The sequence below is a fragment of the Homalodisca vitripennis genome, chromosome 1 (genome assembly GCF_021130785.1).
Source record: "Homalodisca vitripennis isolate AUS2020 chromosome 1, UT_GWSS_2.1, whole genome shotgun sequence".
NCBI lineage: Eukaryota > Metazoa > Arthropoda > Insecta > Hemiptera > Cicadellidae > Homalodisca > Homalodisca vitripennis.
The window spans coordinates 192,752,116-192,779,416 of record NC_060207.1 but is presented as its reverse complement, the minus strand read 5'-3'; the positions used below and the strand labels follow the sequence as shown (position 1 = coordinate 192,779,416).

The 27,301-nt window shown below is 32.2% G+C and overlaps 1 protein-coding gene across 1 annotated transcript in view; it reads left to right on the top strand.

Moving 5' to 3' along the window:
- Window positions 1–11,958, top strand: part of LOC124354406 — a 50,378-nt gene extending 38,420 nt beyond the window's left edge. Inside the window, exons 21-26 of the mRNA XM_046804838.1 lie at window positions 114–330; window positions 2,702–2,932; window positions 3,979–4,110; window positions 6,080–6,276; window positions 9,271–9,394; window positions 11,839–11,958. Coding sequence (XP_046660794.1) covers window positions 114–330; window positions 2,702–2,932; window positions 3,979–4,110; window positions 6,080–6,276; window positions 9,271–9,394; window positions 11,839–11,958 — 1,021 coding nt within the window. The remainder of the gene's footprint in view (window positions 1–113; window positions 331–2,701; window positions 2,933–3,978; window positions 4,111–6,079; window positions 6,277–9,270; window positions 9,395–11,838) is intronic.
- Window positions 11,959–27,301: the final 15,343 nt, after the last annotated feature.

Here is a 27,301-nt window from a genome sequence, read left to right as displayed (position 1 = left end):
AGGCGATGGTAACACTGGGCGTGATTTGTTCAGAAGAATTAGTCTAAATAGGTAGTCTACTAAGTTTCCAAAACCGCAGTTAGTGAAATTTAAATTAAAATTTATTCATTTAGACTAGATGTGTTGCTGCGATCAGAAAACGTAGATCCGCAACTAAGTGATGCTCTGAAACACCGAATACCGCAGCTAGAGTGTGTTTCGTCCGCCACCGACAGCCTGTACGAACTCGGCGCCTGGGGCTCCTCCAACTACAAGGAGTGTGGTGGAGACCAAATTCTCAAGTGGAGGAATGGAACTGGAGGCTACAAGACTCTGTTTGATATCATTTCGGTAAGATACGCCTGTCTAAATTACATAAATGTTATGTTAAAATCCTAACCCTCGTTTCTTTCAGAGAACAGTTTATCAACTTTATTTTTCGATAATAAAGTGGGACTATCGTGATTCAAAAAATGTCTAAAATGTTTCATACGTTCTTACACGGTGATATACATCTTTTTAGAAGTTTAATTTGATTTTGGTGTCTTAATTTTAATATATATATATTTAGAAACTTTACATGAAATAAAGAGATGACATTAGTTTTCATACTATTTTATATTTGACATTCAAGCGTAAAAAGGTAATGTGACAATGTGACGTTATTTATTCTTACTTTTACTCAAATTAAATCCCAAATATGGTATTATTTAATATTTTAACTATATCTGAATAATTATTCCAAAAATGGTAAAGTTTAAAAAATAACATGTATTGTAAACTATAATAATTGATTATCAAAGATATTAAAAATAAAACATTTAACAAGTATAAAAGCAATTTTAGAGCGCGGAAAGAAGATACTGCTGAAGATTAAGGTTTCAAAATACAAAGAAGTAAAATAAACGTAAAATATAAACAGATTGTCTACTATGGCAGTCAAACGGATAAGCCAGAAACTAATTTCATAGTTGAATTCTTCTGCCATCATTCCGAGTAATGGTCTTTCAGAGAACTTATCTCTTGTTTATGGTTCGATTCCTCCCAGAATAAACTTATCATGTTTTTTTTAACAAAACCCTATCTCCGATTTGATGTTATATTCCCAACATTTGGCAGATGATGTCTCTCCTTTTACGTGATACTCCACTGTTAAGTGATATTAATTTTCTTTATTTATGTTCATTAATTTACAACATATTTGACTCTACTTTGAAACAATCCCGTTTTAAAGTTATCAAAAACATTTCAAAGGTGCGTTCTCGAACTCTTTGTTTGAAGTAATTTTGAAAAATGTATCAAAGTAGGCATGGTTCAGTAAGTTGTACCAAGACTATATACCTCTTGTATTATTAATTCAATTTTCTGATATTGGTATTTCAATTAGCAAAGATTAAGAATAAAAAGACATATATGCTATGCATTATTTCGAGTATCACACCACATTATCTCGTAGGTTAAAAACAAATTTAGGTTAGGTTAGGTTAGGAAAGGGTGAATTGTGCAACACACATTAGTAACCATACTAATTTTGGGAACCCTGTACGGATCTAGCACGAAAAACAAAGTGTAAACAAAACAGTTGTAACAAACAAAATTAAATTATCTTAAAAACAAGGCTGTTGTTACGCAAAGTACAACAAATTTACAATATATAAACATGAGGATTTTGAAAAAAATGACGAATTATAAATTACAAAACTAAGTTGTATTTGATCGCTTACCGTCTAATAAGCAATAAAAGAAATATTAAATAAAATGACTACCATCACACGGAGACAAGTAAATGTGCTTCCTTTAATTTCATTTTTCTTTGTCTTATCAATAACTGTAATACGAAATTCCAATCCCAATAGTGTAAACATTCTTAGATTTTTTAACATATATTAAAGAACAAATTTGTTTCTATTTTCCAATTATTGTATAATTGGCTGAGCTTTAGCAAAGCCTAATACTTGTGGGGCTCAAAAATTTCATTTCTTTATGTATGTCTGACCGTCTATCTGTCTGTGTGTGTCCACACGATATGTCCTAAACGAACGATATGTCCTATAGACTCCAATTTGAGCATGAAGCTTATTTTCTATATGAAGAATATTGAGTTTAATGTTGGTTCATGTCACTCCAATGCGATTTAGCTGAGGGATAGTGAATATTTTTACATTCTTCTTATGGGTAGCCTTGATGGAAACAAAATAAAGGCAGGATAAATAAAAGTGTAAACAAACTTAATACACCCTTAAGAGATTCAAACAGTTGAAATATTAACACATATAACATAAGTATCACAACACATAAAACATCGTTTTATATTGACTTGGTGTAGCGTATTTATACCTTCTAATATATCGTATAGTAGTAAAGTAATATGACTGAAAATTGACATGGCAGTTATACTTATGAATATAAAAAATAATGATAATATATTTTCATACTGTATAGTTATTTCTTATAGTTTTACTTACTTTGATGCATTCATAAGAAGAGCTGCATTAGTCTGGCAACATTGATGAAGAACTTTGTGTTATATTTACATTAATTGTTATTATATTTAATTTTATAAATTACAGTCCCATAAATAAGCAGAATGGTTTCAGTAATGTATCATTTCTGTACATTAATGTTTTACATCAGACTTTAATTGACTAATCCCCAGAAATTATTTGCTTATTAGATAACATAGTGTGTATTTTAATAATTCTTAACTAACTGTTGTGTACAGAAAAAATTTCCAACTCCGTCTGAGGAGTTACCAGTATTGAACAAGACAGTTCTCGGCAAGCAAGTTACACGGATAGAGCGCAAAGCGGGAGAGGTAGAGGTGACGTGTGCAGATGGCAGCACCTACCTAGCTGATCACGTGATCGTCTCTGTCTCTCTCGGGGTACTCAAGAAACATGCTGCAGACATGTTCCATCCTGCTTTGCCGGCAGACAAGACTGCAGCTATTGAGGTAAGAATACTTCCGAACACCGCACTTCTCGGAAAAGGTGACAAGATATGAGCGATGGGAGGGAGGGCGGAAGTGGATTTGCAGATGGCTCCATTTACCGTACCTACGATAATCTCTTTGTGTAGTTTATCGTAATTCATTATTAACATGTCTCTCCAAAATAATGATTATCATCGTGGTTTATTGACAGAGAATGCTTTAGTAATTAATTAAGTAGATAAAATAAATATAATGTCATATTTTTCACTGCTGAAGCATCCTTTTTCCAATTTTCCCGTTACAATATTTAACATCAAATCAAATAGTTTTACTAAACAAAAGTGATTAATTTTTCGAAAAATCTTGAAATACTATATAATGTTTTAAATTAAAACAAATATACAGAGTGTTTCATAACTCTCTACCAATATTTTAAAGATATTTTTCTCGGCCAAAACCATATCTAAAAATCACATTACAAAATACATAGTCTCTACTCATATAAATGCCACTTTGTCTTCTCCGCTTCACATTTTCTATTTAAACACCATTAAACGAACCAATTTGAGATTTTTCATTCAGCTTCATAGTGTCATTGATATTTCAATATGCTATTGCATTGTCTTTATTTTAGTAAATGAATTGAAATATGTTAACTCTATAGGTGAAAATTGTTTTGCAATAAAAGGACAGGAATGCACGGGTAAGGCAGTCATCGTGTATTGTTGAAAGACTTTTTTTCTTTTACAACAAGTATTATACATAAAGGTTACATTATTTATTCAATATAGAAGTTATGTTAATAGAAAACACTTCATTTACCGCATTGAAGCGAATTTTAATAATGTGTACAACTGGAATATTAAAAAACGATTTTTTAGTTCAAAACCTTCAATCGAGGTGATAAAATAATATAATTTGAATATTGAAAACAAAATAACACGTTTTCTGGTGACTTCAATGTTTTCCAGACATTTATTATAAAATAAAAAATCCTTTGGAAAGTATTATTGAAGTTTGTATGTGTTGTAATTACGTTAATATAATTTTCATCATTATATTTTCAGACCTTGGGATTTGGGTGTGTAGGAAAGGTGTTCTTGCTGTTCCCAAACAGATGGTGGCCAGAAGATATTAACGCATTTTTCCCCTTATTTTCTCAATCGGAAAGGGAAAATATCAAAACCACTTCTGCATATGTAAGTCTCTTAAAATAGTTTTAGATTAGGTATAACTTGAAATAATAGTATTTAAATATAAAGTGGCATGTGTCTCTACCTTGTTTTGCAGGAACTTTAAAACCCGTACCGAAAAGAATAACTTAAATTTTGTTATAACGAAATAAAAGAGTTTAAAATGAAGTAGTAGTAAATTGGTGAAACGTGATGGAATAGTAGAAGCATTTTATCAGAACTTATGCAGTGTTCGAGCACGGATTATGAGGAAGAGCATAGTCTCCATTTATAGACAGAGATTGGGTCATAAGTCACCTACGCGACACCATGCATGTTTCCTGCTAAGCTGTGATTTAGTTCTGGCGTTATTTATAATCTCAAGGGCGTTCTATATCTTGGCAGATACCACCTTATCACATATTGAACACATTTTAAAGAAATATTCTTAGAATGCTGGAAATCACAAAAAAACAAATATTAAAAAATTTCGCTTTTTAATCATTTGCAACAGATTTCTATTTTATAATTCCATATATATTTATATTTTCTCTAATAAAAACTAAATAATTCAATATCAGTGTATTATTTTGTATTTGCGTTCGACTTAAATAATTTTGTAAATTTTATATCGAAGTCCTACACAAGAGCAATTAACTGTTATTAAATTAATTAACGCTGGAATTTTACCCAAAAATACAACAAGTTTCTAATTTCTTCAAACGTTTAAAGAAAATTAAATAACGATAACTCAAATATATATGAAAAGGTGAATTACTTGGAACAATTTGTTATTAGCTAAGAGTCAGCACTGATTTCATTTATGTTTTTTTTTTTTTTTTTTTTTGTACTGAATATATCTCAAAAACGAACAGACCTGTTCACTTGAAATTTTGCAAAACGTTTCATTTCTATTGAATAAAAATCGTTGTTATAATGGTGTAGGTAATTCTATGGGATTTGTCTGAGCGTTTGCAAACATTTTTACGTTGATCATGACGGCAACGATAAAAACAAAGAATATAATTTTCGTTTTAAATTAGTAAACAGAATACATTGTGAAGGTTAGAAATATGAAACGTTGAATTACTAGGGAAAATGTAAACACGAAGTTGTTATTAGCTGAGCGTCAGCAAATCCTATCACTCTAGTTGCTATACCTTCTGTAATTCTGTCTGCCTGACCGGACGTTGTCTCAAAAACAAAGACTTCGTTTTAAATTAATAAACAAAGCTAGCATATTGTAAAGGTTATACATAATACAGTAACTTATCAACAAATTTTATGGAAAGTTACATACGACCAATTTAACCAGGAGCACTGTTTTACAGAAAGAACTCAAGACTCTCAATGAAACAATGTGCACACTTTCCAATACTTCTAGGTGCACAAATTGTAATCGTCTTTGTCAACTCGTTCAACTCGTTCAACTGTATCGTGTATAATACAGTTAACGTATAATGTATTTTTCTTCACAGAAATAATTAAAAAAAGTTCGTATTGACAAGTTTAATAACAGATTATAATGTCAGAATACTTTTACCATCGAATTATTTACCAAGAAAAATTATCAATTATAGGTGCAGAGAAATATGAAATAAATATGAATATAGAATTAAATTCCCATCCGACAAAACATATGATATAAAAAATAGCTACTAAACTTATGTGTCGTACATCCGCATGTGTGAATCGAGACTGTAAATGTAGTCAGAAGTATAGCGTCTTATACAGTCTTCTACTAAATGACATGAAATAAAAAAAATATTCCGTAACAGTTTTGATATCTTGCGCACTGAATCTCCATCGTTTTTAGGATTATTGGCGTAACCATTAATTAACGTTCCTTGCTCCACAATAGAAAAAAACAGATACTATAGGATTACAGAGATTCTGTTATCAGCAATTGCTGGGAGAGGCTTCGCTAATCTCTCAGCCCAGAACATAATTATAAGGGTTACCTCAACTGTAACATAATATACTTCTTTTATTCAAGGGCGAATGGTTGGTTAATGTGACCGATTTTGCACCTGTGATGAACCACGACCGCATGCTGTGTGCTTGGATTGCTGGCCAGGCCTGTCGTACTATGGAGGCTATGACAGAGGAACAGGTTACGGATGCGCTGTTAGAACTGCTCAACATTCTCGTTGGAAAGTCTTACAACATTACCAGGCCAGAGGCTATATTGAGGTAAATAATTTATCTATATAACACTACGCATAACGTAATCAATTTGAATGTTGAATTTAGCTCCTGTTCACCTTCCTATTATTGCAGTGTCTGGTATCTGATAAACTGCCATGTTCTAGTTCTTGATGAGACTGCCACTTCACCTATTTATAGGTGTCTCTGATGTTGAAACGATGTAAAGGTTCGTTTTGAGCTTCTTCGTCACCGATTTTCTTTGGAACTCTTCAGACGAACATGACTCCAATTTCCAGTCTGAGACAACGTCAGATACCAGGTGCTGCAATAAAAGGAAGCTGAAATGGAGATAAATTCAACATTCAAAATATATAACACTAATCAAGAAAATAAGTTACTTAGACAATACAATAAAAAATGGCGTTAAACTCGTTTTAGGTATATTACAGAAACATCCTTTGTAATAACTGTACACTTTTATACTTTCACGACAATATTACAATATAATTATTAATATTTAATTTGTACTTAAACACAACGTAGCTGTAGTGGGATGGGTTGCTTCAATATGAGTGTTGATATTAGCTCCAGTCCACCTTATGCTTAGTGCAGCCTCTGAGATCTGACACTGCCAATGACTTAACTCCTGGATTCTAGCGTCATGTTCATTTCAATATACTTAAAAAAGTCGGCTACGAAGAAGTTTAAAGTAACTTTTTTCATCGTTTTGACATCAGCACAAAACTAGACTACTACATTCTACGTATCCTACAAATGAAACTGACAATTATAATTATAAAAGTATTATTATCTTCCACCCTGAAAGCGGGGAGATATGTTAGTTCATCCAGAAATAATTAGATGATCAGAGCAAACTCATAGTATGTTGTCGTAGTTTGCGACACCAAAATTAATATCACGTTTCGTCGCTTTAAACTTGATTTTATCCTGTGCAAATTACTATTATTTGATCAGATGCGTTCGTTTTGTGATTCTGTTTGAATTCAATCATTCTTATTTATGTTTTATTTTATAAATTTATAGTGCGGTACATTACTTTCTACAAGTTGTGATTTTAGATTGATTTAATCAATATATATATTTTTACATTCAACAATTACTTAGCCTATGAATAGTAATTGCTTCAGCTAATCACTTGAATAGATGACACAATTTACAGCTCTCCCTAATCTAACATAATCTAACAATTGTAACAATAATAAAGCATATATCAACAGCAGTTTAATAGTTACAAAATAAATATAAAATAGGCAACAAGTATACCACAACGTTTTGAGGATTAGAAACTATCCTCTTCGTCAGGTATGGGAGGTATTAATATATACAAGTATAACGAACAGAAAGAAATAAAGAAGGGAAAGAAAATGGTTTAAACATACCCAAAAGCTGATTGGAGTTCAGTCCTGGCCTGGCCACAGGCTGATTTAAACCTATAACGATGGCAAATGTCTTGCAAGTGCTCTAACAAGAACAAATTTATAATATCATAAACATATAATATATCTTTCATCAGTGTGCGTGTTCTATTAGATATGAGCGTACTGCACTACTTTCTGTAAAGAGTGACTATACCACGATATGGACGTGAATTAAGTCTTCTCGTCTGAAACAGGTTTTTGTCAACACCAACATTACTTACAATCTAGCTACTATTTACCTAAAACTAAGTCCAATATTAATATTTAGTTGTTAGTTAGTAGTTGTTTTCCAACCCCTCTCAAAATAAATTGAGTTTACTTGAAACATAACTTTTACACCTTTCAATATATTTCCTTATCTATATACTCGTATATATATATATATATATATATATATATATATATATATAAAGGAATGTTTGTGTGTTTGTCCTTTATAGAATCGGAAACTATTTTACCGATCATTATTAAAATTTGTATGTATATGTATTTTACCACGCAGAAGGTTTATATGCTATGCCCATCAATGCAACTCAGCACCAGGCGACGCTGCAAAATTTAAAAGTTATCAAAGCGACTGCGTATTATAAACTGTAACCATGTGACAGTTACGTATTTTAATTAGCCAAACATTATTTGAAGGCACTAGGTTTTGACGTATATTTGCCTTTAAACAAACAGATTTTCTTGATCGTGGCAACAGGGTAAACTCTACATCGGCATTAGTGTTTGTATAATTCACTTGAACCAGAAGTGCTGTTACAAGGGCAAAGCTTACGATAAGCGTGCGAAGCCGCGGGAAACAGCTAGTTTACTATAACTATGCATATTATTGTTTTGCGTTTCCACGTCACAAAGTCGAGCGTGGCTGCTGCTTGGGTGGATAACCGCTGAGTAACATTATCCTTGCAAGCTGCTCGTCTGCCAGGTCGTAGTTCAGAAATCACCCATAAACCATTGAATCTCAGGTTGTGTTAGAGAGAGCTTCTTAACCCTAACATAGACATTACTTTACTCTTTTTATTTTTAACTTTTTAACTTTTTACTAGTATTTTTATAAATTCTATTGCGGTTTATTACTTTTCTGAAATTTGTGATTTTAGATTGATAATCCAAATATTTATTTACGCATTCAACAATTACTTTGCCTATGAATATTAATTGCTTCAGCTAAATATCCAACTTTATATGGTGAAACTAAATTGAAAGCAACAAGTGAACAAAATAAAAACGCATCATTGTTTCATTGCTAAATTATTTCAAATACACCGGACATTATTTTTCTATTTTTATTTCTTGTTACAGTACTTTGTTTTGATTTGGTTTCTGACTCAGTTTTTAAAAAGGTATAGACATGGTTTGTTTTGTTCCCACAGTTGCAACATCATTCCATAAGAATGCTTTTATGAGACCACATTCAACATATTAATCATGTTTATTTCCATTTATGCCTTTGTGCTCATCACATGCAAAGTATTGTGCAAAGAATTAATGCCCTGAAAACCTAATAACTGCATGATGTAATTCTGTTGGTTAAGTTGAAAGATTTATTTATATTTATACACGGATGATTTGGATCACGTTCGATTTTGTGTTGTAGAACCAACTGGGGTAGTTACCCTTACACCCTCGGGTCCTACAGTCACCGCACTGTGGCCAGCGACAGGAAGAACCTCACCAACAATGACCTTGCTGAGTCGGTCTTAGATGACACCAACAAACCTGTGAGTAGCAAATTTCTTGAAGAATAAAGTATTTGATGTATGTGAGTATGAAGATTTATTTAAAAGCATACCAACAGCTTGTTGTCGTAAAATTTATTTTTATTTTATTGGTTGAGCGATAGTAAAACTCATGAGACTGGAATAATTTCTTTTCTGTTTGTTTGCCTGTCTGCACGATACCTAAAGAACAAACTGACCTATACATTTGAAATTCTTCATGAAGCTTCATTTCTATTGAAGGAACATCGATTTCGATGATACTCTATGTCACTGCATGACATCTGGGTAAGCGTTAGATAACTGCTTACATTGGTTTCATGGGTGAACATGGCGGCAATGAGAAAATAACTTAATAAATACATGTTAAAACCAATTGAGTAACATTATATGAGGTTTTAACTTGCTAAATATTAAAACATATAGCTTATTCATGCAGTAAAAAGTAAAACACAATAGAGTTTAAATTCAATGATAAAAGACAGTAACTTATTTTATTTTAGCCCAATCTTGCATTATTATAAATTTCTAGATCACAAAATCTAGAGAGTAGCTCACCGGAACTTTTATTATTTACCCATTGCTATCAAACCTAACTAAATAAACAAAAATGGGAATGTATCATGTAGCAAGATATATCAATTAAGATCATGTAGGAACTTTGTTTTGCACAAAATTTCATTTCTATTTAGAGGAAAATGTGTTGTGTGATTCTGTATGTCCAACCATAGAATTTGGCAGAGTGTTATTGAAGTCGCACACTCATTAATAGGCTGTTACAAATTTTGTTTGGCGGGATGTAAAATTTCTTTTCTGTATGATGTCTATATTTCTATCTTTTTGCATGTCATCTTGAGTATGAAATGAGCTATAGGTTCGAAATTTTGCATGCAGCCTCAGCAAAGCCTCTTACGCGACACGTGATATGGCGTACTCCTACTTTTGTTTTATAGGCAACAAAGTGAGAGAACTAACTTAAATTCGCTTGATAGTAGACTTTATATGTAATAAAATGATACAACGAAGTATGAAAGGACCAACAGAACGTAACGGATGAAGTAGTGCACAGACGACAGATAGCCCTTAAATTTTAACCCTAAAGTAAATAGACTTCCTTGAACTTCGAGGTACCAATGCAACTATAATTCCTGAGGACTTTTCAATCAAGAATACCTTACAGATGGACAAACGGACAGAAGACAGACGGACTGTTCTTTGACCTTTAGAACCCAAAATCAATAGCATTTTTCTTGAACCAAGACAATCCTATCTGACAAGATTCAAGTCTGTACGACCTTCTATCAATTGTTATCGCTCAGGTGGACGGACAGGCTTACCAATAATGACACGATTGCAATAAGACCATGTAAGGTTACCATGCATTCTTTAATTAAATAAATGTTCATTTATATAAAATTAATGCACTTGAGCTAGTATTTAAAAGAATGAATGCGTACGTTGAATTTGGATTTTATTTAATAATTCCTCTCATTTAAAATATAATGAATTCAAACAAGTTTTAAATTATAAATTTGCAGTAATGCCCTATACTAAATTTAGCAATGCCAATATCAGTTACAAATCAATTAGCTTTGCTTACTTTTAAGAAGGAATGAAACGTTAGTGGACTTAAAAACAAAGATTTATTTCGATCCTACAGCATTGTCCGCAATATAACTTTAACAGAACTTAAATTTAGTTACGAACGAGTTGAAGGGTACAAAATACTTTCATTATATTGGCGATCTGTAGCGTAATATAGAAACTTTTTGAAAGTTTTATAACTCGACCACGCGTGAATGGCATGATATCTTCTATTTAGGAATCTCCAAGAAGAACACGATACCACGTGTAGCGCATTACAGACTGACATGAGTCCTTGAACTTCTGGAACTTATATATCAATGGGAAAATAAGTTTATTTTATATATAATGTACAGGGTGCAAATTAAGCCACACTTATAAAAATACCTTTTTGGATTTTTTGGAAGATAACAAATTGTCCGCCCCCCTTCAAAGATGGGTGGAAGGGGTAACTATAAATTTAAAAATTTCAAATACCCATAGCTTGTGACATTTTATTTTAAATTTATATTCAATAGAATCATAATTATATGAATAAAACATCTTTACGACGTCCCTAGTAAACATTATGGGCTAATAAACCCCTTCTTCTTCTTCATCTATGAGGCGGCCTATTGCCATACATTTAAGGGCCTTTTGCACCCCATTACATCTCAGGGTGTAAATTAAGTCTATATACGCCTGGATATATTCCAAAAGCAATGTAGTTATGTAATTCATTCTGTAAGACAAAATCAAAAAATTTATCAATTTTGATCAGGAAGATAACATAATACAGTTTTAGATATTACATTCCGTTGGAGAATTATAGCACAGCTGATTCAATATTCTTGACTAGGTCAATAATAGCGTACATGTTACAGGTGTTGCTGTTTGCCGGAGAGGCGACCCACCCTCACTACTATTCCACTGTACACGGAGCACTGGACACTGGTCGCAGAGAGGCCAACAAGCTCATACAATATTCCTTACTATGTCAATAATAGCGTACATGTTACAGGTGATGCTGTTTGCCGGAGAGGCGACCCACCCTCACTACTATTCCACTGTACACGGGGCACTGGATACTGGGCGCAGAGAGGCTAACAAGCTCATACAATATTCTTTACTAGGTCACTAATAGAGTACATGTTACAGGTGTTGCTGTTTGCCGGAGAGGTGACCCACCCTCACTACTATTCCACTGTACACGGGGCACTGGACACTGGGCGCAGAGAGGCTAACAAGCTCATACAATATTCTTTACTAGGTCAATAATAGCGTACATGTTACAGGTGTTGCTGTTTGCCGGAGAGGCGACCCACCCTCACTACTATTCCACTGTACACGGGGCACTGGACACTGGTCGCAGAGAGGCTAACAAGCTCATACAATATTTCGACCTCACATCTAAAGCATAAAGTGTACAAATCATCTTTTGAACAGCTTGAATAATCTTAGCTAGGGAATATTCATTTTCTAATACATTCGTTCAATTCGTTCTGTACGCAATAAACCGTTATGATTCAAATTTAAGTACTATGATTCAATTACTAACGTTCATCTGTGAATTCAATATCATTTATTAAACATGTCACTAATCAGTTTAAATTGTTGGAAATCGTTGCACCTCGATGTAGTTAACATTAACATGGTATAGACCCATCTTCTCCTGCAGCCAAATCGACTCTCATGAAATTGTGCCCCAAATGTATAATCATGTCAAGAATACATATGAAGTATTTATAAGTATTTATATGTATATATAAACAGTGAAATAGCTAAGGCTAAAAACACAAACCATGTTTTAAGTGTTGTGGAAAAAGATGGCAAATTTGTAACTCAGTACCGTCCTGGATTATACAAAGTAAATGGAATCATTAAGACCGCCTACAAAATATTGGAACAATCTCCAGAAAAAAGGATATTTTTAATAGACCTCCTAGAATTATTTTCAAAAGACCACCAAATTTGAAAATGTGTTAGTTCATCCAAAATATATTAAAGATAAAGACAACAGTCAAAATTTCAAACACAAATGCCATCCATGCAATAAACCACGCTGTGGAATATGCAATATGATGCAATCTACAAACTGTTTCAAAAGCTGCGTTACGCACAAAAAATATTCTATTGCAGAAGATATCACATGTAACAGTGAAAATGTAGTCTATAAATTATCCTGTCAACATTGCCCTAAAGACCACATTGGAGAAACATCTACGTCACTTAGGCTGAGGATGAACAATCATCGTGCCGATGTTCGACATCAAAATTTACTAAGACCCGTATCTGCACACGCTGTCCAACACAATAAAACCTTTGAAAATTGTTTCTCTCTAATTCGCATCAAGAAGTTTCAAAATTATGAAAATAAAGAATACACAAAATGAATACTAAGAAGATATGAACAAGCAAACATAATGGCTCTTCAATCAAAATCACCGGTTGGATTAAATTTGAGACACAGCTAATTTAAATTTATTATTCAAACATTTTATATATCTCTGTGTTTAGGAAAGGTTACATGTTTAATTTTCTTGTTTTTATACCATATGTTTTTGTTGTTTGCAATGTTTTTATTACCTTCATTCTTATATTTGTTTATATTTTATTGTATACATGCTTTTGATAATGTTACTGAAAAGTAACGAAATATTAAGCATTTCGAGTTGAAGAAACGTGTTTTGTTTTCTTTTATACCTATATATATATATATATATATATATATATATATATAGTTGAATAGAAAATAATTTTAAAGTTGAGTATTTTGGACTCAATACATAGACGTTACGTTTTGGGATATTTTTGCTTGGAGTCTACATAAACATTTTCCCTTATGCATTCTCTGGTAAATTGGTGTTTGGAAATTAATAATGATGAAAGGAAAATCCTAGTTCCTGTAAGTAGCACACTGAAATCCGATTATCATTTCATAGACCTTTGAGTAGATGTTTACAAAACGATGTATGCCAGAGAATACGTTTACACACGGTTCATTATAGAGGGTGCGCTCACAATATGATGAGCTCTAGAGTATATGATCACGCCATGGGGAACCCTATACATTATCACGCCATGTTGAGCCCTACAGTATACGATCACGACGTGGTGAGCTCTAGATTATATTATCACGCCATGGTTAACCCTATAATATATAATCAGGATGTGGTGAATTCTAGAGTATATGATCACGCCATGGTGAACCCTATACATTATCACGCCATGTTGAGCCCTACAGTATACGATCACAACGTGGTGAGCTCTAGATTATATTATCACGCCATGGTGAACCCTATAATATATAATCAGGATGTGGTTAATTCTAGAGTATATGATCACGCCATGGTGAGCCCTAGAGTACGTTATAAGATCACGACATGGTAACCCTTGCGTATGCTCTGACAATATGATAAATTCTAGATCATACGATCCCAATCATGAGTCATAGAGATCACAATGGCAACCTGGAAAATCTTAGAGTGTACGATCACGACTTCTTATCTTCTAAAGTATACGCTTACAACGCGGTGTAGACTAGAGTGTACGCTAATGAACAGCAATGAATTCATTTTTTAAATGGTTCTACTAAGTATTAAAATACATTTTTAATTACTGTTCATCTAAATTACTGTTCAAACAATTATAACAGTAATTTCAATTTCAATTTCAATGTAGCAAAAACTTGTATTCAAATCAACATAATTTTGTGTTCTGCTGCCATAATATTGTATTAGTTTTAAACGTTGATATTGTCTTAAATTATGATCACTTTTTTTGTGTCAGCCTTAGTTTTGTACTTATCTGTAAAATGGAGTTCTCCGTATATAAATAAATAGTTAAACATAAAAAAATTAACAATAAATTTTAGTTTTGTAGAATATATTAGTAACTAAACTGCCCTACTGGCTCTATTTATTTGGAGAAGTAGTTAGATTTTGTAAACTGAAATGTTATTAATTTATTCTCATATGATTTATATATACCAAAGGTCTTAAAACAGGTGGAGATATAACAAAATGAGTTGTAAACATGTTTAGATAAAGTATAAATGTTTCAGACTGCTGTTTTATACTTCTAGGGTCTTAAATAACGGAGTTGTGAATTCGTTTAAAGTTTGAACGCCTGCCATATTGAAACAAAATGGCGTACCTAACTGGCCAATGATCTTAAACGGTATTATATATTAATTGTACACGTATATATACATTTACAAATTACAATATATTATCATATTGTATGAAAATTAAAAAAAATCTTAATAGTGCTATTAGTGGCACAATGGTAGGTTTGCTTTTGCTATGATAATTTAATAATTGAGTGGCAATTGAAAGACTACATTGAAATATTTAATATTAAAGATATAACCTGATCACTTATTATTTATAGCTATTTTCGGCTCAATAACTGCACAGAGAGTATGACACATGCTCGATATAACAGAGTTATAATTTATTACGGTAGTACAAAACTCTCCATGTTTAAAACGCAAAAAACGAAGTTGGACGCTAATTGTAAAGGAAATATATCAACTATATTTTATACACATTTTAAACAAATTAAAAACAACAACGATCAGAAATGTGTCATCAATTTGTTATGAAATTTCTGGATTGTTATCATACCTTTCGATTATGATGAAATACTAAAATATTGATAGACATACATATTTCAAATTGTGCTATATTTTTAAATTCTGTTATGCATGACATCTTCAGTTTTATTAAGGGGAATTGCTCATAATTTATTTTTATAATGTATTTTTGTAATGTTCTGTGTTCAAGTGATAGATGAAATTCTGTATGAAAGTCGTATAAATGTGTTGATATTCTAGATCAAATTTAAGAATTCATCTGTTGAATATATTTATGATTCATTACCGGAAAGTTTTCTGAATATGAAGAATTTTTACATCAATACAGACAAATTACGTAACGAAATTTAAACTCATAACTGTCTGTAATTCTTATTTCATCAATAATAACTGTTTTCTAAACATTAATTACTATTTTGTCATAAAATTTTAAAAACATATATTTTTGGCTTAGCGATGCTTCTCCTGCCAGTTGCTAATAAACGATATCCGATTACTTTCTGTCTTTACGCACGATTTTTGGTCGTATGGATAACCATTTCGGCACCGAGAAAAACGAAGCATAAACCGGTTAGAAAACAGAGAATAGTGTAAAGATTAATCACATTTGCGAGTAACGTACCATTTGTTGGTTCCTTACAATCTCCAACGTTTTGGCTTAACGTTTAATGTTATTTTCATAACAAGCTAAACGGTAGCGAGCTTTTTTATTGGGCGAGTGGGGACTTTAGTGTGCTCTTTGCTTCAGCCAAGCATTCGAGATACTTCACTTACTTTCCTACTCACAGATAGAAAGAAAAAGTTTCTCTTCAAAATCATGCAGCAAAAATAAATATAGTTGTACCGTTGGACGATAACACATGAGGGTGGTGACCTCTGAGGTCGTAGTAATAAATACTAGAAATGCAAAGTTTACTTATAAGTTCAGTTTAATTACGAAAACTTACAAGCACCACTTTTAGATGGTAAAGGAAAAGTATGTAATGCCACGTTGCTGCCAATTAGAACACAAGAACTAAAAACGAATATCTTCTAAGTGAGCCTAAAATATCCAATGTTCTATGGAATTATGCCTACGATGTTCTACTTTATAAAACAATAAGATTTCACTTCCCTTCGCAATATGTAGACTCACAACCCGGGTGTCGGCGTCTTGGCACGAGACAATGGCGCTGTAGTCTAAGAAGGGTTATGTCTAGTCGGTAATTACTAGACGATGATTAGAAGTTAAGAAACTGGTAGCCATCTACTCAAATAATATGTGCCCTGTGAGCCGTGAGACACGTGAGACACGTAAACTCGCGGACAAAGCGCGCGAGGTCTGCTCGGTCACATAGTTGGGCTGCTACAAAGGGTTAGAAGAAAATATTCACACGCGTGCCAATTAGGTAGTTACTCCGCCCAATAATTTAGTTCCGGAACATTAGATAAAAATAATATTAAATTATACTGGCTGACTAGGTTGTGAATTTTACATTATATGAAATTTAATTAACCAATTAACGGTACATAGTTAAACTGCATATAAAACCAAATACCTATATAATACAGATTTTTTTATTAATATGTTTACAGTTAATTGTTACTTTATTGTTAAAAAAAGAAAATATTGGCCATTATACTTTCCCGAACAGCCAGATTAATTAAAACACAAAAGAGAACATTTAACTGCAGCTAACAAGTGATTCTGCCACAGAATATTAGAATAGGATTTATTTTGTATCATTGGTTTATGTAAGGCGCTTAAAGATTTGTCTTTTGTAGCATTTTATCACGTTCTGTTATTGTTTATCACGTTGCAATGAGCAGTTTATATACAAGTACAATAAAAAACGGTAAATATTTTTAATTTAATCCGATAGTTATTTAGAAATTATTTTATATTAATGTTGTATATTTATTATGTTGTATAAGTTACCTGAAATATAATTAATAGTTTATAGAAGCCAATGTCAGCAAGCAAACATTAATTTAGAGGAAAACCAATGTTGATTAACGTACACATCCATCCTACATGGTGTATGTTACTCCGTGGGTTTGGGTGCGAGGTAAAGAACATTTTTATATTGGTCTTACGAGTAACAAAGATTACGTGAGTACAAAATTTAACTTGCAAACTAGTGAAGCCTGTTACGCGACACGTGATGTTAAGTACTCCAAACCATGTATACTTTAGTGAAATTATATAATATTTTATTGACATTTAAATATATCTATACATGTAAAACAAAGAACTGTTAACAAATATTAATTTCCTAAAATAAAAATAATAATATTACACATTAATTTATTGCAACTGTAGTTAAAACAAAGAAGTTTAAAGAGCCACGTGGCAGTTATTTGAAACATGTACAAGAAGCTGAGTAACATCTGGGTTTCATGCGATTAATTTAGTTGGTTTGTTCCGAGAAAGGATTACAGTAACAGCTGGACTTTTCCCCACTAGGACTTATTTGTGCTTTGTCATCATTACACTCGTACACACTTAAATGCAAGCAAACGTTTTATAATGCAGTCCAACAACTTTGCAAACAATTCTTTACCTGAGTGTTTTCACTGCCAAGCTGATTCTCTTTTAGTTGAATTTCTACCTGGAACCACGCAATACGGAATATATAAATACAATTAGCCCGTACTTACTAATTGACAGTTAATATAATCGAATATATATATATTAAATAGTATAAATGGCAATAGCCTTATTTAATTTCAATAAGCATTGAATCGCAAAAAGTACTCGCTCCCCCGGGAGTCGAACCCGGATCTCTCACTTGCCGGGTGCATGTGCTATACTTATTGAAATTATATATATATATATATATATATATATATATAAATATATTATATATATATATATATATATATATATATATATATATATATTGATCGTGTGTGTGTGTGTGTGTGTGTTTGTCCCTACACTCACACACGAAAACACACACACACACAAATTGAATACAAACGGTTATCCAAATTGAATAAATATATGTGTACGGTCACATATATTTATTCAATTTGGATAACCGGCAATAGCCTGATTAAATTTGAATAAAGATTGAATCACAAAAAGGACTGCTCTGCTGGAACTCGGACCCGGACCTCTCACTTGAGGGGTACAATTATAATCTACAATATATACTAGTAACATATAAGATGAGGTTCAATGTAAATTCTATTTAAAATACCATAAACATATCTATGGAATTATATAGTGAAAGTCCTTTAAACTCTTTTGGAGGCATCAAATTGTTCATGAAAAATCTACGTATTAAATATGAGTATTATACGGTGCAAAATATGAGTATTAATATTAGACCAGAAAAAGTTTCCGAAACATTCGAAAATCTTGAAATTTTATTGTTAAAGTATAAAGAATAAATCTGCACAAAAAAACTTAAAATCTCTTCAGTTTTTTACTAAACGAATAAAAAGTTACTAAATATTATAAAAATGTTTAAAGAAATTTTAAAAGAAAGTTCTCAAAAGCTCGAGAAACATCTTGCAAATTCAACAAAATTCCTTCGACCTATTGCTTTTAAGTTTTTGTGTTCAAAATTGTGTAAGTTTAAGCCCAAATTCACCGTGCTTGGTAGGTTTTCGTCGAGTATCTCCTAATTCTTTATCTTAACGCTAAGAGATGATTTTGGTCAAAGTGAATATTTTATTGTGTTTATTATTATAGTACATTATTACAATCATTACAATAACAGTTCCCAGATTTTAAAACAGGGTTTCTAGTCTCAAAATTAACAGCGACCCTAAAAACCAGACTCATATCGATTTGTCAATGCTGAACTTTTCACAATAGACAATTTTTGACACTATCGACACAGCAGAGTATCGTAGGGTTCGACAAAACTTTACGAATTTATTTAACGCACAGACGGATGTCAGACTGACGGATTGCTCTTTTAAATTGTGATCCTAAAATCTTAGCGTTCCTCCTTGGAACAAGAGGATCGTACGAATCAAGTATAAAGTCCTTGAATCTTAAGTATACGGTAAAGCAAGACAGAGAAAGACAACATATTAAGAAGGTCCTGCGGAGTCCTTAATGATGATTCTCTGTAACTCATGAATGAACTATTTTTAAACATATTTTTAAGTGAATACAGTCTTATTTTGAACGCTTCAAAATGTAATATAAAATTTCTCTGATTTAATGCGTTTTTACTCAAGAAAAGAATAATCAAGCAGTAAAGTGTACGTTTGTAATATTGAGGTTTTAATTAATAACTAGAAATAACTAAAAGCAATTATTCAACTAGCATACAATGCCTAATGGCATTATAAATGTATGAAAAATTTCTCTAACATCCTTTTGCTTTTTAAATTAGATTTCAAAATTACTTGTCTGTTCATGCAACCATCTTTCGCAAGCAACCTACTAGCCACACGATTGCAAGTGTCAAGATAATATATTTCGGAAATTCCAAATATATTATGATACATAAAGACGTATTATTCATTAAATGGTAAACATTTTCCAACGTAACAATACAAGTGTAATGAGGAATCTTGGAAAAAGTTTAATTTAATATCACTAGTAAATGAATACACATTTTCCAATACTACACATGATTCTGAAAGGTCTCGCAAAAATGGAATTAATATTGATATGTGTATTCCTTTAGTAGTAATATTAAAACACAAGAATAAGGTTATAAATACTTACAAAACAGTAGAGTAAAGCAAATAGTTATCGAACGTAACAACGTTGTAAGACATAATAACAAAGTAATTGACACTTTACAAGTATCGGGATAAAGATTACCTTTTTTGCATGGGTTCCTAAATCGCTTAACTAATTGGAATATTTTACTTGTTGAGGAGTAGAGTGTAACACATAATAACATCTGTGTAACACATAAGAGTGTAACACATACTTTGTTAACTAATCCGTGTTTGTTTGAATAATTTTGCAGACCCTTTCACGCATCCCTTGGAATGCATTATTTATATATTTTAATCTGCATTAACAACAACGGCACTCTGTTTTTGTTGAAGATACTTCAACCTCAAACGAAATACAGTTCATGTCTTGAGTTTTACTTATTAATAAATAGCTTACAAAGCTATTGCGATTGAAACTAAAATAAAGTAGCGAAGAAAAAAATATTTTCATACCCTTAAAATACTATTAGCACAAGTATTAAAATTTAAAACTTTATGTGATATAATTTATAGTTAGTGTTGTTACATGTTAATCAAACCAATGGCAAGCAATGAAATATCTGTATACTTGTTTTTGATTTGCATTGAAAGTAAAAAAACATAACCTAATGTAAAAATGATTACATTTGATAGAACAACTTAGATTTAACAGTGTAAATTTTTAGTGAAGTTCTCTTAGTTGTGGGAGCAAAGAGAATGCGATTGCAACTCTTATAAAACCACGAATATTGCCACAACTTTACGTATATTAATCTGTGAAATTTTGGGGCTGTTCTGGTGGAAGAGTGGACCTGAGGTGTAAACCAGGGACAGGAGAAATACAAACATCTCTCTCTTCCCCCCTCACTCTCACCCCTCTCTCTCCCCTTCACTCTTCCAATCTCTCCCCCTCACCCCCTCGCCATCACCCACCATCCCGCCCCTCACTCTCCCTCCACAACCCTCCCCTTCCTCACCATCCATACCTCCCTCCCTCCCTCACTCACCCTATCTCTTTCTAGCTGTCTTACTTCAAACTGTATCATACCAGTAGTTTTATTACTCTTATTATATATGTCATACCACCTTTTTATACTTACTTTGATATAAAAACTAACATAGATTGAGTTTAAGAATTTTTATTCGATTAATATTCCGTCACTCCACTTTCCACTCATTAGGACAGCTGGATAAACAATGGATCAATCAATAATAACATTATCTAGCAATGGACGCAGACTCGTTTATAAGGTAAGGTACGCCTTGTATATAAGATTCATAATTATATTTCAACTATAAATAAGATAATTTTTACAGTCTTCTATACATTATTTTTTAAGTAGATGCTACTGGAATATTTTGATCAGTATCGTGTTATATACAGGAAATAATCAATAAGTAGAGACATCATAATATACAGTTTTGATCTTAATTTTAACCTTAGAAGGAAAAACCACTAATGAGAAGAAGAATTTTAAGAGGTGAAGAATAATAATCAGTAAACCACCTCTGGTAATATAAAAAACATGCAAATTTTTACAAAACATCTTGTGTTCCTGAAATAGCCTTGGGGCTAGTTTTTAACCAAAAAGGGATATCATTAGTGACATGTAGTTAAAGATAATGGAATTTTATTACCTCCAAAAATGGATATCATTAGGAAAGGAGAGATTTTCTGACGTACATCTGGTGTCAGTAATACATTTTGAAAATCGTTACCTGTGCAATATACCGGGAAGATATTAAGATCTAAAACTAATATAACGTATTTACAAATATATTTAACAAATGTTTAATCCTCAAGACTTCCCACTCATAAGTTCTCAAGGTATCAGTAAAAGGACTTGGCAATATGGGATAAAATATTCAAATAATTCAGATGCTCGAAATATTAAATAATACCAAATTATAAATACACACAAAGACGTATGGTTTACATTAACACAAAATACGTAATATTCAAAGCCATTATAAAGCTATAACTTAATTTGTGAGATTTGAAAGTTTGTGATAGGAATTATAGCTGTGAAGTAATAAAGTTTGCTGACCACAAAAACAGTAATAAGTTGTTAATTAGCCAGGAGAGAAAGGTCTTGTACTCCCACAGCATATAACCCTTATCTCTTGAGAACTGTAAATCCACATTCATTTCAGATAACTTTGTTTCAGATACCTGAAAACCTACTTACGTTGCTCTTCTAAAACTAAGATAAATTGTATAATTCTCTTTACACTTTTGAATAAAAGTACTTCGTTGAATATAATTAAAATTTATGCATTGTAATACATTGCACTAACACTATTATATGTATAAACGTTTTTGGTTTTTTATGAAAGAGGATTATACAGCAGATTTTTTGCTCTATTACATGTTAAACAAAATGTATTCTTAATTTGGGTTTTCATGTACGCAGAAATTATAAAAAAAATTCACAATATTAACTCCTATATCTCCACCTGAGATTGGATACTAGGATCTCCACCTATTGAATCTGTTTTAATAGTCGTTGACACCATCAGAATGTGGTTAAACGTATCTATTAATGAAGTAATATTTTAATCTCATGTAACTCACTGAAGAATTACGGTACTTTTGACCAACAATAAAGTTTAAATAGTCTTAGAACCAAGATATTTAAATTTATATTGAACTAGCAGTTACCACCTCTTCGCGTACACTTTTCTAATGTTAAAACAGGAACATCGCTGGCATATTTCTTTGAAATAGCGACAAAAAAAGACAAACAGTTTGTATAAGCTTCGACAATTTCAGTGACAATTGAATCAACTATTTTAGCCAAGTGTGGAGAACTCCTAAAGTCGAATTCTTAGTATGTTATCCATTAACACACTTATGATTTAATAAGTGGTGTGGCTCTATGTACTTTAGAAATGGAATTAGGCATATTTTTATGTACATAATATTACCGTATTCATGGCTAAGAGCTTCTGTATGAGCACTTAGAAGTGTTTTGTTGTGCACATCAAGAAATATTACATGTGTGTGTGTGTTTGGTAATTGCTACAAATACAACCATGACAAAGAGAGGAAACAAATGTACAATAATTTTTAATTACTATAATTCTTAAAATGCCAAAATAGATATGTATTCAAAAATAATAGATTTAGCAAAAATGACTTACAAAAGCCTTTAATTTGATGCTAGACGCCTTCCAAAACTCCCTGGAAATACCAGTATACCTCCATAGTGAAAACACCTCATGCTTTTAACATTTATTTTCAACGATTAATATTAGTCCGTTGTGGCTGGAAATATATTAGTGAGAAGTTTATAAAGGGATGTATTTATTTTGAGAAGACGGTATGAGCTTAAACTATTATTTGTGGTTAGTTAGAAACAAAACATTTTTTTGTCAAAAAGTCAAGCACGTATTTTCTAAAGAAACATGTTCCATTATCAAGGTATAATGCCTAAGGTATACGTACTATAGATCTGTAAAATATATTTATATGGCTGTGATATAAAATGTCCATAACTATATATCTGACACCCCAGGACTTATAACGGGTAACGGGATAATATGTAGGTCAGATAGGATGGATAAAGTGCTTCAAGGGGTTTAAACTTTTATCAAAGAATAAAGTGGTGTAAACACCGTCTCGACTAACTGACACGTCAATCGGGTCATAGCTGCTGGCGTTATTCGTGCACTTTGGTCTAAGAAAACGTTAATTTTGTAAAATAAGCAAGGGAAAATTGTTTATAACATTATTTTATCGTCAGTAAAATGTTTATCTTTGACTTACAAAATGGTTCATCACTGTGTACCCTCCATACTGTCACTTGTATGAATTTGGCACCTAAAATATAGTTTTAACGTAAGATTTTATTTTGATTCGGAAACATTTATTTTATGCGGGGAAATTTTTCAATTTGTGATATTAGTATAGAGAAATATTTTATGTAATAATGTTATAAATAAATTTATTACGCATGTTATAGCTGTAAATGTTTCTGTAAGGAATGAATTCAACAAAGCCATATTATCTAAATGATCTGCTGTTTTAATTCTATATCACTATGTTCAGATAGCGTATTGCCCTTTGATAACTGTGTTCATATACGTAGTCTAACTGTCGTTAAATATAGGTATATTTCGTGCACCAATTCAGTGTACATATACTCTTAATGGAAAAAAATGTTCCAACTTATAGCTATACAACTTATGAAATACAGTGCAAATTATCGTAAAAAACTAATAAATTATGATGTCTTGAAACGGGTAGCTTAAATGTTGATGGATGAAAAGAGTTTGAAAGCACAACTGATTATAACATAAGCCTTTAGGCAAGTAATGATGATAAAGTTTTACTGGTGGGATTAAAAGACACTACAAGTTTATGTAAGATTAGTAAGTTCAACTTTCAAGTTAGCTCTTTTGCAAGTAAAATTAAGGTTAGCTCGGTTTAGTTGAGAGGTTATGTTGAGTTCGCAACTGTCCCGTCGTAAGGAAACAAGTGTTACCGTAGGTTACCTGATTGAGAGCGGATTCCAGAATGCTCGCTCCCGCTCGAAAGTATGCCTTGCCCTGTCTGTTTAGTTGACCCTCTTGCGCATGCGCTAACTTTCAGCTTGTTCCGGTACTGGAGAAGAAACAGAGGCCTGACTCGAGGCGGTGTTATCGCGAAGTGTTTATAATTAGCCCCGACTGACATAGACACAACACTGTTATCTGTTGTTGACGATTTTTGACAGGACTAAATTTCGTTACTCATTTAATTACGGTATGAAAAGTCAGTATTGCTCACGTATTAATCAGGAATGAAATAAAAGTATCCCAGTGTTTCAGTTAATAATATGAAAAAATGTCCTTGGAGCCTTTTGGACCCTTACATGGACCCTTACAAAACAAAAGGTATATTTAAAAGTTATACTGTACATTGAATATTGTGTTAAAGACAAGAAATTCTTATCGTTGACTGTATGAGTTAGAAAAATGTCTGTTCTTAGATTATCGTTACTGTTTAACAGCTTATTTTCGTTATAATTTGGAACATGTTGTTGAGTATTCCCTAAATGGATACAAATTAGAAAGACCTAATACGCAAAAGCATACGTTTAGTTTAGTTTTTAATTTTAAGAAGACCGGTAACAGTTTAATGTAAAACGCAACGTTTAATATAACTAAGAAGAACGTGTAATGCATTAACATTGTTATGTTGTGGATGAAGCAGGAACATTATCGATCAAATGTGGGAACAGATGAGTTTGCTGTACACACACAACACTTCACCTTGTCACTGACACATTGTGACCTTCCAAGAGCTGTCACTTCACCTTACACTACAATATACACACTTCAATGGGTCAGAGTTGGTTCTATAGGTAATGGATTTCCTTTCATCCGACTACTCTAACAGTTCGTAATATTTAAATTGGTAAATACAAGAGACGCAATCCTAACTGTGGTCTATATTTAACTCCACCTTTATGGGTTTACTAAACTAAGTTCCAATAGGAAAATGATCTTTTAATTCCTGAGTTATTTAGACTTATTAAAATGGATTGATGTTTATTTAAATACAAATTTATTATATAGCAATTCTATTTCTAATTCGAAATTTGGTATACATTCCAGACTAGATTGCTAGTTCAATAAAAAAGACGCTACTTTGGAGGAAGTATAATTTTTTCCATTTTTCCATGGCTATACATAGTCCCTTTCCTAAATAATGATTTACTTAAGAAAATATTAATTTTATTCCCTGCCGTTTATGGATTACTTCTACAGGCGTAAGGGTTTCAACATTGTATTAGGTAAATCGTGATTAGTGTACCTTGATAAAGTGGTTAATGTGTTTAGCTACTCTGTAGAGTGTTTAATTTTAAAATGCACACTCGAGATTTTTCATTTATTTATCGGTTTTGGGTAGGTTTTGAAAATGTATTTTGTACTATGTGATGATTTATTAGTTACTCCCTGAATTAGAATTATGTGTTGTGTTAGTTATATCACCTGTGGAATATATCAGATTTCAAATCCCAAAACGTAACGTTGCAGATTTTTTATTTAAACATATCCGAAAATTCCACCGCTGCACAAAACTTACGTTTTTGATCTCAAAACCTTAAAATATCACAGATTATAAATCGATTTGTTCTTCCAATTTTAATTGTTGTGCTACTACGTCCTGAAACCCCTGGTAACCTCTAAGTAACCTTAAGTCAAGGACTAAATAAATCAAGAAATCAGCTCTCTAATTCAGCCATACATCATATAATAATGGGAGATCATGAAATGCCCGTGCTATTAAAAAAAATACATTTCTTCTTTGGTAGAACCAGCCTTATTGACGGGTTTAAACCAAAGACGTATTTAAGTCAATAAGATATTCTGGTACCAATATCAATGTCGCACACACACCACTCTTTGTTGTAAATCTTAAGGAAAGGCAAAACTCATAACAGATCTAAAGTCACGTAATGAGTTAGAAACGAAAGCCAGCCAGGATGGTGGAAGCTGCTAATACAATCATTCAACTTCGGCTGTGGGAGCAGTAATCCTTCTGAACCTGACAAACACTGAAAACTTTCTCAGCGTTTCTCTCTCTTAATCTGATCAATAAGTTTAACGATAATTGTACATGTTTTTCTGTTGACTTTTAAACTGTTACAAAGACGTTTGTCTTCTTACCATGTAAAAGTTGTATATTTTTCTTATTTTTACATTTCTATACAATAAACGTCTAAAGGAAGCTTCCCATTCCAGTTCCTCCTAAATAATTCATGGGGAATGACAATTAGAAAACTATATGGAGTGGAGGAAGATATACAGGGTGAGTCAGAAATTAGTGAGTAGTGGCTGGCGAAAGATTCTGCTTTGTCTTCAGTTCACCTGGTGAAATTAAATGATTCTGAAATGTTTTGTTCTTACTTTTTAACTCAAATAAGGTGGATTTATAAGTACAATTACCTGAAATATGAAATAAAACCACTCTAGAGGTTGTAGTGTGAGCAGTTTTTGAGAAAAAATATGAAATTTCCCAAAAATCTAATAACAAAAATACCGTCTTAAATGTTTGATGTCCAATAACATTGTTAAATGACCAATAAACAAATTGTTTTTCCTAATAT